Raw genomic sequence first — 19,090 nt, 5'->3', positions numbered from 1 at the left:
TGGCTCAAATTTACTCTGAGGTGACCACACAAAAGCAGGGAGAGGCTGGAAACAGCAAGGGTGAGAACAGACCATTTAAAATTGCCCATCTGTATCAGGAATGTGACAAAACATACTTCTTCCTCATATGCTGGGACTGTGGCATGAAGCACAGCTTGCTCTGTGCTACCAGACTTCAAAGCTTTGACTTAACATTGATTTTATGTTTGGTAAACTGCAGAAGCCATTGTGCCTTTCCCTTTCTTCTGGCATGTTGGAGGGTTGCTCTCTGCAGACGGATGAGTCTCCCTAATTGCATAGCATTTAGCTACCCCATCTTCTTGAGGGCATTTTTGTGCACAGAAAACATCTCCAAAGGGGCAGCAAGCCTCCAAACCTCTTCCCTGCACTCCTCTAATTATGGAAATTCTGCCATGAACAGGCAGAACAACCACAGAGGGCCAAGTACAAGAACACAATCTTGGTGAACTCTGCTTAATGTGCTTTAAATGAGGAAGTCTGGGGAGCTGGTATCGACTTCAGCTTTGGGCAGCAGTGATCTATTTTGCCCTTGCTGAAAGGGGAACACAGCACTGGCCAACAGCAGTACTTCTGGCTGAGATGACAGCTTTTCCTGTAAGACAGTACTAGAAATCACAATGTTGCCAAAGTCATAGAATCAGAATGGTTTGGGTTGGAAGGGACCTTAAAGATCATATAGTTCCAATCCCCTGCCATGGGCAGGGATGCCATCCACTTGAGCAGCTCAAAGCTCCATCCTACCTGGTCTTAAACACTTTCAGAGATGGGGCATCCACAGCTTCTCTGAGCAGTCTGTGCCACTGCCTCACCACTCTCACAGTAAAGAATTTAACCTAAATCTCTCCTCTTTAGTTTAAAACTGTTCTCTCTCTTGTCCTATCACTGTCTGCCCATGTAACAAGTCACTCTCCTTCTTTCTTACAAGCCTCCCATTAGGCATTGCAAGGCTGCTCTGAAGTCCTTCTGGAGCCTTTTCCAGGCTTAGCAGCCCAAACTCTCTCAGCCTGTTTTCATAAGAGAAGTTTTCCAGTCCTCTGATAATCTTTGTGGCCTCCTCTGAACTGATTTGTACAGGTCCACATCTTTCTTGTGCTGGGTGCCCCAGAGCTGGATGGATGCAGCACTGCAGTGGGGTCTCAGCAGAGCAGAGCAGAGGGGCAGAATCCTGTCCTTGACCTGCTGCCCAGAGGGCTTTGGATGAACCCAGAACATGGTTGGCTTTTTGGGCTACGAGCACAGAGTGCTGGCTCATGTCCAGCTTTTCATCCACCACAATTCCCAAGTGCTTCTCCACAGGGCTGCTGTCAGTGACTTCTCCTGGACTGGTCTCATGTCTGGGACTGCCCTGAGCCAGGTGCAACACCATGTACTGGGACGTGTTGAACCTCACTAGGTTCTCACAGACTCACTTCTCAAGTTTGTCCAGGTCCTTCTCTTGTGTCAATGGCACCACTTGACTTTGTGTCTTCTGCAAACTTGCTGAGAGTGCACTCGATCTCACTGACTATTTCATTGAAAAAGATCTCCACTTTTCAATAAGTAAATAAAACGTGGTCCCTACTTCCTTTGGGATAGGCAGAGGTTAAAATAGGGGGACCATTTATTAAAATGGCCCTGCAATTTAGGTCCTGTGTTACCTCTTCTTGGTTAGCGAAAAAATCACTTAATGTAAGACACTGACAGATACATGATGGAGGCACTACAGCACCTTTTCCCTAAGAAGAATGGGCTGGATTTACCTCTACTCTTTCATTAGCCTGCCCCCACCACAATTACATGTTGACACCATGCACAGTGAACAGAATAATTTGAATGCTAAATACATTGCTGGAGGTCTCACTGAACTGCTATTAGAAGCTGTCAAAAAAGCAAACAAAACATTGTTATTTTCCATCAAGTTTTTGTACAGCCTGAAACCATAATGCCACTATATAAAAATCAATGCCTACCCTGCCTTAAGAACAGTGTGTTCTGCTCTAATCAAGCTCTCTCTTATACACAGTGACAAGTATCTGGGGAACAGTGATGAAAATATTAGGTCTACAATTACAAGTTATTCGTGAGGCATGGATTGCATGCATCAGGAACTTTGGCCATAAAAAAGGAGGATTTCACATACCTACTCCTAAATAATAAATAGGAGCATCCCCAACAAAAGTGACCAGTAGCCAGGACAAAAATTGCAACACAGCCACAAGCCAGAGCACTCAGCAGTGCAAGTCGTTCCAGAGCAGGTAGGATTGTTAAATGGCACTGCTTTTACACAATTAAGATCCTCCTATCACTCTAGGCAGGGTAACACAAATTTCAATAACAGCAGAAGACCTCAGAAAAGCTTCTTGGCAGTGGCTTGGAGGAAGGCACCACTGGGAACAGGTTACTTCTCTGTCTCTTGCAGGGTTTCTGCAGTGCCCCCTGTTCTAGCCTTACCCAGTGTCAAAGTGGTTGGCCCATGCAATGGCCCACCCCACTGAGCATTTCCACGGCAGCTGTGCCCACAGGCTGAAGGAGGAGTTATTTCTGACCACAACTAGTTTAAATTATCATTTCAGAAGAGGATTGGTTGGACAGTGGAAGAGTTTTAATACCAAAAGGCAGAGGTAAGTGGGAGCTACTGTACTGCAAACACAGCATGGAAAAGCTAAGGCATTCCTGAGAACATGGAATAAAAATTTTCAGAAATCAACAACTTCCCAGTATCCCAAACAAAACATCACTTTTTTTCCTGTGTCATTAACTATTTTAGGTTAAGAATTACTACCAACTGATAAAGTGAAGTGCATTTTAGTAAATACAGGCCTGTATCAAACATGGATCATTTTTCCTCGAGAAGTGTCACATTAGGGAACAGGTTTCAGCCAGCAGCCTGGTGAGGCTGCACAAGGAAAGCGTTCACCATCATGAGTGCAGAAGGACACCACCAATAAAATGCAGCCTGTCCTGCCACCTGAGTGAAAACCAGCACAGCAGAGAGCACACAAAGCACTTCAAAATTAAGCCCTGCCTATACCCTATTTGTAATAGTCCCAACACTCTGGGGGAACAAAAAATGGGGCATTTCAACTTATCCTCGGAAAGATTTGGGCACCCACATCTACTCAGAGTCAGGACACATGTATTGTACCATAAGCACTACCAGCATTCAAATCAGAACAGATCTCCACACACTGATCTGTCTTCCAAAATGTGACTCTAAGGATGTCAGGACTAAACTCCTAAGGCTGGCTCCTTGCTGTCACCTTCTTTGGCAGACTAGCTAGCTCATGATACAGGTACAAATCTTGAGTTTATTTGGACAGTGCTTAGAACTGCCAGTGTACTTCACAGATGACCTGAGTGCAAGTCTACTAATTTAAAACAAACAGATTTCAAATATTTTAAACTTTTGATTTAGCAGGCACATTACTTCGTGTTTCAGAAGTTCACCATCTGCTGGGTTTACCTTTTAAGTCTCTCCACACTCCGGCTGCGCAGCCATCTGGGATGAGATAATTTGAACAGCAGACTGTTTCCTCCCATGTTACTAGAGAGGAAGAGCAGCCAAGCATGTATGAATAAAGTCTATTTCATTCTTTCAAACAAAGGTGGAGGAGGATGATTTGAAAGCTTTAAAAAAAAAAGGGGGGGAGAAAACTAAAAATGGCAACCCACTTTCCATCTTCAACTGTACCATGACTACCAAAGCTGAGTCACAGTTACTATTGATAAGCAGGAGGGAACAGAGCCTGATTACAGATCCTCAGGTGAGTCCGCAAGGCTGACAGCTAGAAAGCTTTTCCATTTGCAAAGCAAAAAGGAAAGAAGTAGAATCAGAGCAAAACAAAGAACTTCATCTATGCACATCTACACAGTCATTTTCACAACTGGAGCCAGCTAAGACCTTAGCAACTCTTGTTCATCTGCTGGTGCAAACACTGAATGCATCTATGTGGACTCAGGAGAATCCACATCTTCTGCACTTTGTTTAAGAAAAATCTCATTAAAATACTAAATGCCAGCATCTTAAGTTAGACAGACACAGAAGGAACTTTAATTATACAGCATGTTTAAAATGTATCCTCTCACTCTTCAGTGGCTTTGAAACAGTGAATTTCCTATGTTAATTTTCCTAGAATAAGTCACAGCCACCTCAAATCCTTCGCTATTCAAAATCATAACAGGCACAGGAGGCCCTATGACAGCTTAAAAAAATCCCAAAACCTCATTTCTATGTCGATCAAGAACTTTGCTTTGTTCAACATGGTAAAAACAGTCAGGAGTGATGGCAGAAGTGGCAACACTTAAAAAGGTTGCATTGTAACAATTCCCATGCAAGGTCCTCAAAAGGGAGCTGTGCAACCACTTAAAGAAGAGGTAATTCCGCTCTACAGAAATAACACTTACTGTGTCATTGTCATCTCTTTCCAAAATCTTGACAAGCCCGTGCTTCACGCTGCCTGTCTTGTCAGAGGGAAGCACCACAACAGACATCCTACACTTTGTCAAAAGAGTAATTCTCACCCAAAATCATCGTAAATTTGCATGACAGCACAAAGGTGAATTTGGAAGCAGACAACAGAAGGCTCTGAGGCTTGCGTGCCTCCAACAGTGCATGGCTTCACTCATTTTATAACACCAGCAACAAAAGTTTAGTAAATCAGCCACCAAGAGGAATTCTTTTTCCACCTGTTAAAGATCAGTTCACTCTAAAAAATTCTCACACACAAGCATGTTAAAAATACTCATTCTCCACAGGAATTTTCACGCTAATGGACAGTCTCTGAAGAAACTACTCATTGAAATAATTTTAAGTAGCAGTAAGTGGAAGGAAGAACAGATCACCCACTCCATATACAGTGCTGGGGGACCACAGAACAGCCAGCCACAGAGCCCACACCCTGGCCTACAGATCTGTATCTGGCTCATGCTGATATTCTCCAGGAGCAGGGCTCAACTCCCAATCCATGTTTTGTCATCCAGCCTTTCACTCCTCATAGGCAGGACCATAAAACCTCCTTGCTGAAATCCTCTCAAAAGGCAAGTTTGAAAAGACAGGGGATTAGGAAGCAATCGATGAGAACTGTGGCAAAGCAACAATTTACTCAGCAGGGCTGTCTTGATAAAAATCTGCTCACTGACAATTTCTGTCTCACCTTTGTTATTAAAGCTCACCCTTCCCCACCACCTCAGGCTCTCAGTGCTGGCAGTCAGAGACCTGACCCAATCCAGAGTCCCCAGGGAGGGACACAATCCCAGTGGCTCGGCAGACTGACACTGCTGCTCAGGGGGAGCTCAAACCCATGTACCTTGCAGTGCTGCAAACACTCTCCAGGAGGAAGTGATGGAGACAAGTTTCATCTGTTCCTTGACCCTCAACAAATTGAGGAAGTCTCTAAGTATAGTTCCTGGGGTGTTCTGAAATAAGACCTCACTCCAAGGGAAAACAAGCTCAGTTCAGGATTCAGTTAACGGAACTGCCTCAAAAGGAGCACACAGCTGCCTATTGACCAGACTTTTAGGAGCTGTCAAAGTTTAGCCCACTTGGCCTCTAGGCTGGCTGTGATCACAAGGAAGAGCAAACAGTCATCTGGCCAGCTGCTTGATCTACACAGAAACAACTGGACTGGATAAAGGAGACGGTTCATTTTTGTAAGAAACAATATATTTTATTTTTCTGACACCACAGCCCTGGCGAGTGGTTTTGTACCAAATTTAATGGAGGTTACACAGAACGTTTTACGCTGGGGAGGAAAAAAAAAATAACCACAAAAAAAAATCCTGGATAACTTTTAGTGTCTGTTCCACTCCCACATTAATAAAATCACTTGGGGTTTCTAAGAAAAGGAGAATAGGAAACAGTGAGAGAGAGACTACTGTAGGATGTAACAGTGTCCAAGTCCAGCCCCTTCCTAAAAGTGGGAAGAGTCCCCACGTGAGGAGAGGCTCTCCTAGATTTACTCCCCAAAATAACACAATGTATTGCAGCTGCCATAGGAGGAGACAGAAGGGGACGGAGAGAGAGAGAAGCCTATTTAATAAAGAGTGGGAGGGAGAGACAGAAGGTGCTGGACAGCACGCCATAATTTGAAAAATATGTCCTTAACTTATTATTTATTTCTTTTAAAAGATTCCCCTCACTGAACTTAAGTTCCTTTTTGTGCTTTTCATTAATACTCTGCTCTGAGGTCGTAGTTTGGTTTTTCTATACATTGGAGTTGAAGGAAAATAGTCCGAAGTTCTGAAGATGGATTCTCCACCTAAAGTAAACAGCCTAGAATCCCATTCTCCTCTCACCCCAAAGACTAAAGTCTCTGCTAAAATCCCTTTTACAATATAGTACAGTACACAAAAAACCCCAAAAATAACCGAGAGTCCTGGGAGAAGCCAGTCCGAAGGACGTAAACATACAGAGAATGGTGCAACTTGTGACAAATGGCAATTCTCAAAATACAGCTACAGATTCTCAAAGCAGGTGCCGTCACGGGATACCCAAGTCCACAAAAATAATTTTTAAAAAATAAATCTTAAAAAAAAAACAACCTGTTAAAATGAATATTTTTTTTTTCAGGTAATTCCATACATTCGAGATTTCCCAAAGCATCCTCTGGTCTCTTTTCACCTATTGCATGGCCAAACTGTACTCCTGAAGCTCCCAAAAAAGCCCTCAGGACTTGGAATCTCATCTTGACAAGGATCAGAACATCCAGTCTTATGGTAGCAGCTTAAAACATCATGTTCCCTGGGTTTCCAGGGCCTTGGCTAAATCCTCCCATGCCAACATCAGCAGCCATACCTCGGGGCCTCATCTGGGGGGGAATCATGATGTTTTGTTGGGGTCCCATCATGCCCTGCATTGACATCATCATCCCAGGTGACCCCACGGGGCCTGGGTGGCTGTAGAGCCCGGCGGGGGCTCGGTCCTTGCCCGGGATCATGCCCACGGCGGCCACGGGGTTGCTCATGAGCGCGGGCTGGCCGGGCATGGCGGGCTGTGCTGGTGACATCATGCGGTGGTGCGGCCCCATCATGCCCTGCTGCAGGAAGGCCGGCGGCCTCATCGGGTTGTGACCGGGCATGGACGGAGCCGTGCCAAGAGGGATATCCGGAGTTCCCACCGGCCCGGGGCCCCCCATGCCGGGCAATGTTAGTCCCATCCTCGGCGTCTGCTCTCCTATCATCCCCTGCATGTGGGAGAAGCCAGGCCCGGGACCCTGCGGCTGCTTGCGGCCTGGCACCTCCCCACGAGGGAAATACTGTAGTGTCTGGCTGGGCTTCTCCGATGGGATAATCCTGGACAGGTCAAACTCGGGTATTCCCGTGGCTCCAGGACGGATCACCTCCTGCAGCTCTGGATCAGTGAAAACCGAAGGCATGTTGTTTCCAAGAACAGTGAAGGAGTCTGGACCGCCAGGGCCTCCAGTCTTGCAAAGTGCTGGATCTGTCGAACTTTGGGGCAGGTTGGTAGGACGCCCCAGAGGTCCCTCTCCGTGGAAGCCCATTCCCGCTGGGAAGTTGCCTTGTCCACCGCTGGGCCCGTTGTGTGGAAATGGCACCTGCTGTGGAGGGGACTGTACGGGAGGGAACCCCTGCGGGAAGCCCAGGCGTCCTTGAGGTACCATTGGAGACTCCTGGGAACCATGCCCCATCATTGGATTGTGTGACATCAGGCCGGGTCCCACGGGGACCCCGTGAGGAGGTATATTGGGTCCCATAGCATTTGGAGAGGGCATCTGGTTGTTATGGGAAAGAGGCTGGGTCATTCCCATTGGGCTAAGGGTTGGCATTGGACCCACTGGGTTTGGACCTGAAATTCGAGGATTCTGAGAATTAATGCCCATTCCTAGGGAAGAAACAAGGAATCACATTTAGACAACAACCAGTAATAATCAATAAAGCTGTCGGAGAGCTTTCTGCAAGGTTACCAAGTCTGCACACACACAAAAATACAATGCTAGTAAAAAAACCATCAGTAGTGGCTTTGAAAAGTGTTATTTTAACCAGAAATTTGATGCCACTCAAACAGCCACCTCCCTAAGCTTGTCACTGCCCTACGAAACAGTGACAAAAGCCTGCTCCATAAGTAGGATTTCAATCCAAACCGTACTTTTACTACCTCCCTGGCAGTCTGCATGACACAGGCAGTAGCAAACACGTCTGTGACAGATAATCAGCATATGGACACTAGTCCACTGGGAAGTGACCAAAACTCCTTTCAAAACTCAGCAGTGATAAATCAGATAACCCTCATAAGACTAAGAGGCAGTGATCAATGAGGTTAATGAGTTACCATCATGAACTTATTCAATTAGCCAGCTTTCCCCAGATATATTCAGCCATTACTGTGTGAAACTCACTGCAAAGCTACAGATAAACTCATCAAGAATTCATTACCAATTGCCACTCTCTTGAAACATTCACTCATCCTCTTTTTCAACTATTAATTAAACAGGGTGGAGGTGCTACAGCCTACATTTCTTTTTTTCATGATTCAGCGCCAAAAAAAAACCCAAACAAACCCCCCAAAACCAGTGAAGCTTCTATTGCACTGCCTTAAGACAGGAGACAAGCTTCCTCAGGATAACACATTGTAGATCTGACCCTTAATCCCATGAGCAGCCTTCATTCACACAAATAATCCCAGTCTGCCTGAGGGGCAATCTCTCCCATACACAAGTGTTTTCCATGTTCGACACATTCTGAAGAATGCACACTTTCTGAACAGAAAAAAACAGTTGCAAGGAGAATTTCCACCTCTACATTTCAGAGCTGCTTCCTCAAAACCAACCCATGGCTACATATTCCTCAAGTTTTTCCCATCTCACCGTCTTCATTTGATGAGGTTTCCATAGAATCACCCTGACACCTTGTGCTTATGTTCCTTTGATTTTCTTACCTGGTACGCTGTTCATAGGTGGCAGGTTTGGGGAGCGTGCTGGAGGGGAGTCGTCATCCGAGCTGGCCACAGTTTTGATGGCATCATGATAGAGCGGTGTAGAGCTGGGCATGGCAAATTTGGACATCCTGGACATCATAATGGAGAGGGGATTCTGGGAGAGGGTTGGCTCCGGAGGCATTGTGTAAGGACTGCTAGAGGGAAGATTTCCAGGGAGAGTCGCAGGAGCAGACTGGCTGACTGTGGAAGGAGGTGGACCAGCTTAGGAAAAAAAAGAAAGGAAAAAGAGAGAATGAATTTAAATTTTTCTCCTTCTTACTGTTTTCCCTAAATCAAACTCTTTTCCCCTGGAAATCTCAAAAACTAGCAATCTTTCCTATTGCAAGACTTCACATGACTAATGCAGTCAATGACTATGAAAGGTAACCAGAAAAATAAGCCTATTGGTCAAGTTGATTAATATCTGTTATCCTACTGTATAACACATCTAACTAGAACTATCCTGAGCCTCCACAAATCCACATGAAGAATTACCAGTTTAGTCTGAAAATGTTACTATTTAATTTCCATACACTGAAGACAGACTTAGGTACCAGAGCTAGCCATAAATATCAAAATCTAAAATCAAATAAGACACAGGCAGCACAAGGAAAGCTGTAGCAGATATTATGCTGAGACATGCGAGCACATTTCTGACAAGCTGCACCAGGAGCTACAAGTAAAACTCCCTGTTTACGTTGCATTTCTTGTTTCATATAGAGATATTAGCTGCTTATTCCAGTGAAAGAAGCATTCTCTGCACCTATTAGCTTAATGTCATCCTTTGCTCTCACAAAATTAGAAGCAACTTAACTACACTTCCAATCTCCTTTGTTCTTCACCGATGAATTTTATGCCACCCAGACCAATGTGCAGATGCTAAACTGAAGCTGTACTCTCACTGAAAATTCACTGCACGTTCCTCAGCCCCTCCCAACCAAAAGAGGAAATGAGAACAGGGAATATAACAAAACTGCACTGCCGAAAGATGGATGGTTTGGAAGAGCTGCGGGTCAAAGCATTCATTAAGCACTAAGCAAGGCACAGACTGAAGCACTTGGGTGCCCTCCCGAGCCGCCGACCCCACAGGCACATCCCGGTCCTGGTCCCCGCTGTTACCCGCGGCAGCACTAGAGGGCAACGTGGGCAAAGGGCTCCACTTTCCCAGCCAGGAGAATTTCCCGGGTGGGAAGACCGCCCAGGGCTGGGGAAGCCTGGACTGAAGGGTGGGTGAGCTTTGAGAAGGTGAGGGCAGAGATGTGCCAGCACTGGAACCCCGAGGTCCAAGGCACAGCATGGTCCAGCACGCAACCAAATGTTATGTACAGTGGTGGTTACATCGCTCCAAAATGCCTGAAGCCTGAACAACTGAACCACAACTTCCTGTCTGCAATGTAAACCTGGAAAGGACCAACCATTCCTGACCCGTGCCTAGATACACAGCTGGTTAACTGCTCAGCATGCCTTTTTGGAACCTTTTATACCAAAGTGCTTTAATAACATCAACAGGATCTTCTCCATTGAGCTACAATGACTATGAGCTATGGAAGAACAGCACAAGACCCTTCCAAGGAGAGATTTCTCCCATAAATCCTCCATATCTTTTCACACCTCTCAAGCCCATCCTTTTGCTTTTACAACCTCAGAGTGACCAGCCCTCAGCTCCACACATGGTAGGCAGGGTGCAAATCCACAAATACAACACGAGGAGGAGAAGCCCTCACCTGCCACTTGCACAGCCCCCTCAAATAAGGAAAGCGCCATCCAGCTCTTGCCCTGCTACAGGAGCCCTCCTCCCCCTCTTTGCTGCACATCTTGGATGACCCAACATGAACCAAAGCACCGAATCTGGCTGGCGGAGGCAGCACTCACCCGACTCCACATTCCCCAGCATGGCTGGAGAAGACATGGTTAGAGACGCCTTGTGGTTCGGGGGAATCCCAGGGCTCTGCAAAGGAGGCTTTGGAGATGAAGTCCATCCAGGAGAAGGTGCGGGGAGAGACGGAGACTTGAGGTGGACAGGAGAAGCAGCAGCAGACCCCAAGACAGGGGGGGATTTAATGGAGGCAGCAGCAGCTGCAGCAGTGGGGCCCGCGAGCATTCCTGCCAGCTGGGAGGGCGTCTGAGGGGACTTCAGGTTCCCCGAGGGAGACCCCATCATGGGAGACTGCACCTGGCGCATCGTGGGGGACTTCAGGGGGTTGATTCCTGGCGAATGCACCTGACCAGCTGCAGAGATATCCAAGGGCTTGCGGCCGAGGCTGCGCTGTGCAGGGGGAGCAGTGTTGAGGCTATTCGGGTTACTGGTGGGATTGAGAGGTAGTGGCGGCATGTGGCTGAGCCGGTTGTTAGTCCTTTGGTCAGGCCCGATCTGTTCTCTGAGATTCCGGAGACCGACTCCTGGGCCCTGAGACATGGGAAGGAAAGGCCTGGGACCCATGCCATACTCCTGCTGCGGGTGCTCCCCAAACGGCAGCGGCACCATTTTCTGCTGAGAGGAGAGCATCTCCGAGACACCAGGGCGCAGCTTCATCATCTCTTCCGGCCCGACTCCTGCCTCCCTCAGCTTCTGAGGGACCAGGGGTGGGTTGGAGCCCATGCTGACATTCATGCCCATGTCCCCCTTCATGCTGCCGGGGCCCATCCCAAACTCCAGCTCCCTGCTAGAAGCCATTTGTGGGGGTAATCCTTTTGGGAAGTCCCCCCTAGACGGGCTCATCGGTCCTTCTACCGGCATGCGAGGGAAGATGGGGTTGTTCCCAGGCTCCATGTGTCTCTGGGAGGGCATCATTCTGTTGATCTCCATGCCGGGCCTGATGCCTTCCATGTTCAGACCAGGAGGGAGGCCCATCTGTTTCTCAGCCAGCTGCTGCTGATAGAGCTCTTCAGGCAGGCCCTGCGGATTGGGGAACCGCTCCCCTCGGCCAGGGCCACTGAAGACACCCTGACCAGGAGGGAAGTTTCGCCCATCTGGGATTTTTGGCACATCATCTGGCCAACTAACTCCTGAAAGCCCAGGCCGTGAGGCGGGATTCGGGACATTGGGGCCTTCCATGTCAGGGTTCATCATTCCTGCAAAACCAGGCAGGCGCATCTGGCTCCCGGGCACGTTGGGATGAGGGGCCATGCCCCTGGGGGGCAGAGAGTGTGACATGTTCATGCCTTCAGGGAAGGGCTCTGGACCCCCAGGTCCCCAGCCCTCACCAGGGGTCATCTGGTAGGGAGGGGGAGGACCTCGGACCACCCCACGAGGCCCGTGCTGGTGGACCATCATGTCCTGCAGGGAACACTGCTGCACAACCACCTGCTCTTGCTTCCTTCTCTTCTCCTCATAAAACTCCTGCTGCAGCTTGAGCCAAGCCACCTGCTCAGGAGTCATATGGTCCAGGTGGTCTGGGCCTATGGCTCCTGACTGGGAGTTCATCGGTGGTGGCCCCATTTCATCTGGGGAAAAAGGCATGTCCCTGTGTCCTTGAGGGCCAAATGGAGCCCCTCCATCTGTCCGAGACCCCGACCCTTTGCCTAAACTTTGGGATTGAGCCATCATAGCCTGTATCGGCCCTTCGGGTTTCTTTTGGGGACCATCCAGCACCCCAGCATTTGGGGGTGGCCCTCCACTTTGCCCTCCCGCAAACTCCTTCTCATCAGGGAAGAGCATGCGCTGGATATCTCTCAGGGTCTGCAACGAGCGCTCTCGGTGCTCCAGCTGCTCCTGTGACAGTCCATCGGGATTCTCACCCAAACTGGATGGGTCCCCACCAGACCCCTGCTGGGGAGGACCTTTGGGGTCCGCAGCAGAGCTATTGCTACCTTGGGAAACTGGGCTAACCGCTCGATTATTGGGCGTTGAACTCTGCCCAAATCCTTCTGTCTGCAACGGGGTAGAGTTGGCAGGGCTGCCCACAGACATCACTTTGCTTTCCACACTGGGACTGTCCTGATCTATGGGACATGGGGGGCCAGCGGGTTTGGATACTGGCGCTGACACGGGTGGAGTCGGCTGCATTTTGGCGTTCTGGGGAGGGTTCTGGTCCTGGGCAGCGGGGGGCTGGGGCTGTGGCAGGGGCTTGGGTTCAGTCCGAAGTGCAGTGATCTGAGGATTCTGCAAGAGAAAGCCACACTCAGTCACTTGCTCTTCTTACAGCCATGTCACATAAGCAGCAGTGCAAACAATACACCCAATCTCAATCCCACCAGTCCAAAATTTGCCTTCATGCAGCAATTACACAGCAGCCTCTTGGCAATGCAGAAACCTACTTTGCTCAAGGCATTACTGCAGGGACCCCTTTTGTCTGTGCTAGCTCTACATGACCTACAGGTTGAAAATACACTACCCAAATATTGCAGGACTAACTCTTCTTTGGATGACCCAAGACATTTATTTGCAGATGGTCTGAACGACAGCTGTCTGTCTTCCTAAAACTTATTTCAGAGTGTAAATAATCATCCATCTCTTTGAACCACACACAGGCACATTTACAATTTCCCCTTCTCACCCCCATGCAGGTATTCCCTACCAAGGGTACAGTGTTTCGTTCCGCCTTGCTGTTTGAGATGTTCTGGATATGAAAGGAAACGATGGTTTCCACCTGTCCCTTCAGCACAGCTTCTGCAGCCCTGCAAAGACAGACAGGCAGATGCAAATATGCAGTTGAAGCTAAGAATCATTTTTCTTAACTGGCCTCCTTTCTGTCTTTCAGCTGGCAAAATGGAGAAAGACTTAGCCACACATATTTCACTCTAGATGAGTAGCAAAAGAAAAATGCTTATGTCTACAAACTCATCAGCATTCAGGGGTCATGTCTCAGTTTAAGCCATCCTGGCTGCCATTCATTCCATGGATTGCAAAACAATATCCACCAGCATTTACAAAAAAAAATATATATACCCATACCTCAGAGAATTAAACAATTACTTCTCAGAGCAAAGAAGGCAGGGATATGGTCCACTCCAACCTCTTCAGCATTCCCAAAACAAGCAATGACTTTTTGCTACTTGATGCAGAAAGTGCCCTTGACAATCTCTTAAAAGATGAGCACAAACATAATTCCTGCTCCCAGAAGACATTCAAGCAGCTACCTACTTACTTGTTGGCCATCTCAGTAGAAAAGACGTAAACCACTTTGGATGGAGTCTTCTGCCCACTTGCTGGCTCCAAAGTGGCAGTCAGACCATGGGAAGGTGTGGAAGACCTTGGGGCTGAAGCATTTGAAGGAGTCATGGAGTGTGGTGTGTGCTGAGACTCCTGGGACTTCACATGATCAGCAGAATTGCAGTCTGGAAAGGGACAAAGGGGGAAAGAATGGAATCACTATCTTGGGATCTCTTTGGAAATCAGTTCTGGAAACTGATCAGAGCTTTTTCTCCTCTGAAACTTCCTGCTTCTTCCTCAAGCACCACTGAAGGCAATTCTTCTATTACACCACACATCTTTCCTCTAAAGCCTTGGTGTCCTTCAAGCAACAGTGGGAGAAAGCTCCTCTTGTGTCCCTTTCCAAGGAAAGTGGCAGTTCCCACAAATGATCTCTTTGAATTCTCTAATGACCACATAAAAAAGCAGAAAAACTACACTTTTATGTAGGAACAAAAAAAGATATGTCTGCCTCATGAAAACACTCCTGCAAAAATTTACTTTTTCTTTTGCTCAGCCACCTTAGCTAGGTGGCCTAGCAAATGGACAACAAAGATGGACAACTGAACATGTGGTCTCGTTTTGCACTGCCTCACAGAAGCAATGTTGGAGCCAGGAACAGAACACAGAAATCCCAACTCTCTGGCTAGTGTTACCAGTCAGGGTGCTACGGGTTATGTATCTGTGTTGACAAAACAGACCTGCATATTGTTAAAACCCCAGTTGCAACAGAACAGTTCCTGAAAGGCCAAAGGCCAGAGGGAGACCAACAGGTTGCATTTGTACTTTTAAATCCTCTGGGGGAGTTTAAGAGTACAAAGGAACTTTCCCACCAGAGTCAGGTCTGGGCTCTAACCGAGCGTGAACAAGACATTTACCAATGCCAGCTATGACAGCCTCTCCTCTTCGCCTGCTTTCAAGACCTTTAGACTTCATTGGCTGGAACTTATACAGAACTCCAGACAAACAAATGTTTCACTAATACTTGCAGAGCAATTCTCCATCTCACAGAGGATTCAGACTGATTGTCTGCACTTGCACATGAACCCTAGCAAACATACCTTTGATTTCCGGGTCATCATTAGGAGTCCCAGCTTCCCTCTGTTCAAAGGAGTCTGCTGAAATGCTCCTCTCTCTCTTCCCCTTCCCCTTGGCACCATTTCCAGCCCCATTCTTCAGCCCCATACTCCCACCCGGGCCTGGGAGCACTTTGGGGGTGTGACCTCCACTTTTGGGGTCACAGGGAGAGGGCTGGGATTGGCTGGTGGAGCCCCCTTGTTTGCCTTGGTTGGAAAATTTGGAATCCAGCTGAGGGTTGCCAGACGGGGACATCACTGTAGGGGGACGGACCATCACCTCCTGCTTTGATTTGGGGCTACTGGGGAGAGAGAAAAAAAAAAAGAAAGAAAAGGAAAAAGTGACAAATCACACCATTGATTCATTCAGCCCTGTAGGAACAGATTAGAGTGAAGCAGAAACAACCACTGTCACCTTTACAAGCTAAGACAATTGCTGACAAATAAAAAATGCCTGCAAGCTTAGAGTCATGCAGGTGCTTTTTTGAACATGCCCTGAAAGGGTTATTATCCAAGATGGTATCTCATTGCTCAAGAAGGCACCAGGGCAAACCACAGACCTGCCAGATCCCAGAAACTGCTGTCACATGAGGACCCACCTCTGGTGCTTCTGTCAATAAAGACAACGGTTTCTATGTGCACAGAGAAGCGCCTCACACCAAGACTAGCTCAGAGTAAACAAACAAGGCACAATAAAGTTCCCCTCACCATTCTCCTGGACCCCAATTACACTGCAGCTCTGATCAGCAGACCCCCCCCTCCAACCCCTCCCTTGCACCTCCCTATCCAGTTCTACAGGGAGCACAAGGAAAACCCAGCATTACTGCAGCATTCGTCATCCATTGGGGCGAGCTGCCAGAGAAACACAAACCTCTGACCGTGAAAACAATTAAACCAGCTACAACCTGCCTCTGAATAAGGAAAGAGAAGGATACCATCTCCAAGCACACTCCTGCAAAATGGGGCAGATGAATCCTCCTCAATTTGCCAAAGAAGACTCAGAGTCCTTCGTTCCTCTTCCATCCAGCAAATTGCATCCAAAAAATATTTTGCTCCTCTGGGCTCTCCAGGTATTAGGCACCCCTTCCCTCCTCACCCTCCACTTACTCCATTGCTATTGGATCTTCTGCATTGTCTTTTACCATCATCACTATCACTTCAAACAGGCAGTGCTTGCTAGCATCCTCACTGTGGGACTCACACAAGCTGTGCCTTCCTTTGGACAGACATCTGACTCAGAAGCATTCCCTCTGAAATACTGTTAAGCTCCAGATGACCTCCAGGAGTAAATACTCAAACTCAAGAATGCTGTCAATCAGAACCATCCTAAGTCCCTGGACACTGCTTTGCTTTCTTATTTTTCTCTTTCCAAATTAGTGGAGAAGAAATGCTGCCCTGCTGCACTGGCAGGTGACTGACACAGAGGATTTCAGTGCTCAGCTGATCAGTTCTCCAGGCTGTTCAAGCCAATAATATGGAGAAAGCATTCTGTGTGAAAGTACAGACAGACCTTCTGATGCCCAACTACCTCTCAGGAAATAAATAATTAGAAGAGGAGGAAGGAAAAAAAAACCAAGATAGAAACAGCATATTTACTCTGCTACAGCCTATCCAGGCACCTGGTGGAAGGGAGGAGAGCACAAGAACAGAGAATCCACGCCTCATGGCTTTACAGCTTTCAGCTCATCCTAAGCTTTGCAAACATGGAGACTACCAGCACTGTGCAGCCACTGCTCAGGTACTCAGCAGGCTGGTGTGTGTCGCCCTGATTTTGTAAGACTTTGTTAAGCCTTCTGATGTTTGTATTCTTTCAACAAACTTTCTCACACACAGTTCTGTAAATAACCTATGTTTTGCATTCTTTCATGGAGGTAGAGAGAACTGATGGACCCTTGGTCTGTCCAGTGGCATTGGAGAGGTGGCACTGTCACCCTCCAATCCACTGTCACCTTGGGAAAACTATAAATGTTGGAGTCAGGAAATAAAGGTTCTTCTTCTTCTTTTTTGTTCCCCTCGAGAGCAGCAGTATCTGTGTCATCATTTGGTGTCTTATCACAACAGGTGTGTGCACAGAGGGACCAGGAAGCCACACTGCCACAGTCCTTGGGCTAATCCCCTAGCAGAAGGGACGGCATGGTGCACCAACCCACAGCAGCTGACTGCAGACTCTTCCTTACCTCTGTGTGCTGCCTGACGGGGAGTTCCTCACTTTGGGGTTACTGGAATGCATTGACAGAAATCCTGAGCTCACAGTCTCACACACACGCAGATGGGCTCTCGTCAAGTTCCTCTGGGGAGCGTGCCGCCAGAGGCAGCGTCGAAGCACTTTCTGCCACCCGCTTCTCTCAGTGCTGGCTGCCTGATTGCCTTTTTTCTCTTTGCTCCTCGCTGCTTTTGCACTGGGCACTTCCCTCCTGCAGCTCCAGCATTCTCTAGATGCGTGCCTCCTGCCGCCCAGGGGAAGTCTCGCATCTCCAGGGCACACTGCAAACCACCCCACAAGGAGAGAACAGAAAACCAATGAGGAACTTCACACCAGACACACATGCGTGGCAATTCTTCCCCCATTCCAAAGAAGACAGAGAAGAAGAGCTTTCAGACAGATGTGTATTTCAGACCAGAGGCAGCTCTGGCTGGCCATTCAGTTTACAGGCAGTGAGGCCATCTTCCCTTTGTCCAAAGCAAATCATTCTGGAATCAACAAAACAGGGAAGCACCTTGTATCTGAGCACTTCGATTCTGCATCCGTGCTCAATTTAAAGACACCTCACAGGAACTCAGTAGGAAGCCAAAAGTACAAATCCCCAACATGACTTAGCTATCCAAAATTCTCCTGTGAATGGCCGTAATCTGATATTTCTTAAGAACATAAACTCTGCTTAAATCTTTTGTCTCTTTGGTCCAATATACCTAGACACATGTTCAATGATGTGTGGTAAGGGTTACACAAAGGGAGAAAAAAAAAATAAAATGCCTTCCTGACCACCTGTAAGTTACTGCTCTGTGTCATTACTCGGAAAACATGAGGGGTTAGTCACTCATCATATCTATTAAAAAGGTAAAAAAAGCACTGGAGTAGTACCCAGCTAAATTTGCTCAGCAACACACTACACATTATTCAGGCATAAAAAAAAAAAAAAAGGCACAAAAAAAGCAGCTGCTTTTTCAGCTTCTTTCTAAGAAACAATACGCATGACGCAGGCAGTAAGGCACATAAAGCTGTTTCTGTAGGTGGAAACTATTGAACATTATTGTTTACGTGCTTTGGGCTAAATTATTTTGGAACAAATTTCTGTCTTGTTTACGGTTCAACAAAATCTCTCCTGTTCATCTCACCTACTCAGATGCAAATCCACTTAATTTAGAATCTAACCAAGATTTATTGTTAATGTATTAAGCATCGCTAGTTAAATATTATTCAAATGTAAATATTCCCGATATTCCTTCTCAACACCAAAGAAGTAGTTTTTTCCTATATATACCAAATGAAACAAAATAAATCTTATTAGGATGGGAATGTCTTGAATTTTATGAAGAAACTACTGTACAAACTACATTTCAAAACAAAAAATTGGCTTATGTGCTGATGACACCAGAGGATTAAAAGACATGGGCACTCTATGATCACCTCTGGCCAAGTAAAGTTATCAGCAACTTGTAGTATTGAGCACCATGGTTTTTCAGTTCCCCAAATTTGTACAGTTGTGAGGTTGTGCTGTCACACATCTTAGTGACTTTGTGCTACTCTGCTTTAACATGATCCACACTGCAGCAGTTGTGTGAAGTTCTGCATCACCTACGAAAATTCTCCTCTCTACCACACATCTCCTAAATGAGCCAGAGAAGTAATCCTACTGCCCATTCTCATATCCACAGTGCTGCACAAATCTATTCATGTAGGGAATGTCTCTGCAACAAATGTATCATTTTAAAGGCCTCTTATCAGGCATA

At 47.1% G+C, this 19,090-nt stretch overlaps 1 protein-coding gene across 8 annotated transcripts in view; it reads right to left on the bottom strand.

The window, feature by feature from the left end:
* Positions 1-5,792: 5,792 nt before the first annotated feature.
* BCL9 (BCL9 transcription coactivator) overlaps positions 5,793-19,090 on the bottom strand; it is a 30,370-nt gene continuing 17,072 nt past the window's right edge. For 6 of the 8 annotated variants that reach the window (XM_041420943.1, XM_041420948.1, XM_041420947.1 and 3 more), the window contains 7 exons: positions 17,317-17,623; positions 15,125-15,441; positions 14,020-14,209; positions 13,450-13,549; positions 10,805-13,034; positions 8,894-9,154; positions 5,793-7,840 (listed from right to left, as the gene is read on the bottom strand). In XM_041420943.1, the coding sequence (XP_041276877.1) occupies positions 6,723-7,840; positions 8,894-9,154; positions 10,805-13,034; positions 13,450-13,549; positions 14,020-14,209; positions 15,125-15,441; positions 17,317-17,369 (4,269 nt within the window). In that variant the 5' untranslated portion in view covers positions 17,370-17,623 and the 3' untranslated portion in view covers positions 5,793-6,722. The remainder of the gene's footprint in view (positions 7,841-8,893; positions 9,155-10,804; positions 13,035-13,449; positions 13,550-14,019; positions 14,210-15,124; positions 15,442-17,316; positions 17,624-19,090) is intronic. The other 2 variants (XM_041420952.1, XM_041420951.1) reach the window with 2 other exon arrangements.

The sequence above is a fragment of the Onychostruthus taczanowskii genome, unplaced genomic scaffold (genome assembly GCF_017590055.1).
Source record: "Onychostruthus taczanowskii isolate IOZ18803 unplaced genomic scaffold, ASM1759005v1 scaffold67, whole genome shotgun sequence".
Classification (NCBI taxonomy): Eukaryota; Metazoa; Chordata; class Aves; order Passeriformes; family Passeridae; genus Onychostruthus; species Onychostruthus taczanowskii.
This window is presented reverse-complemented; position numbering and strand designations above follow the sequence as displayed.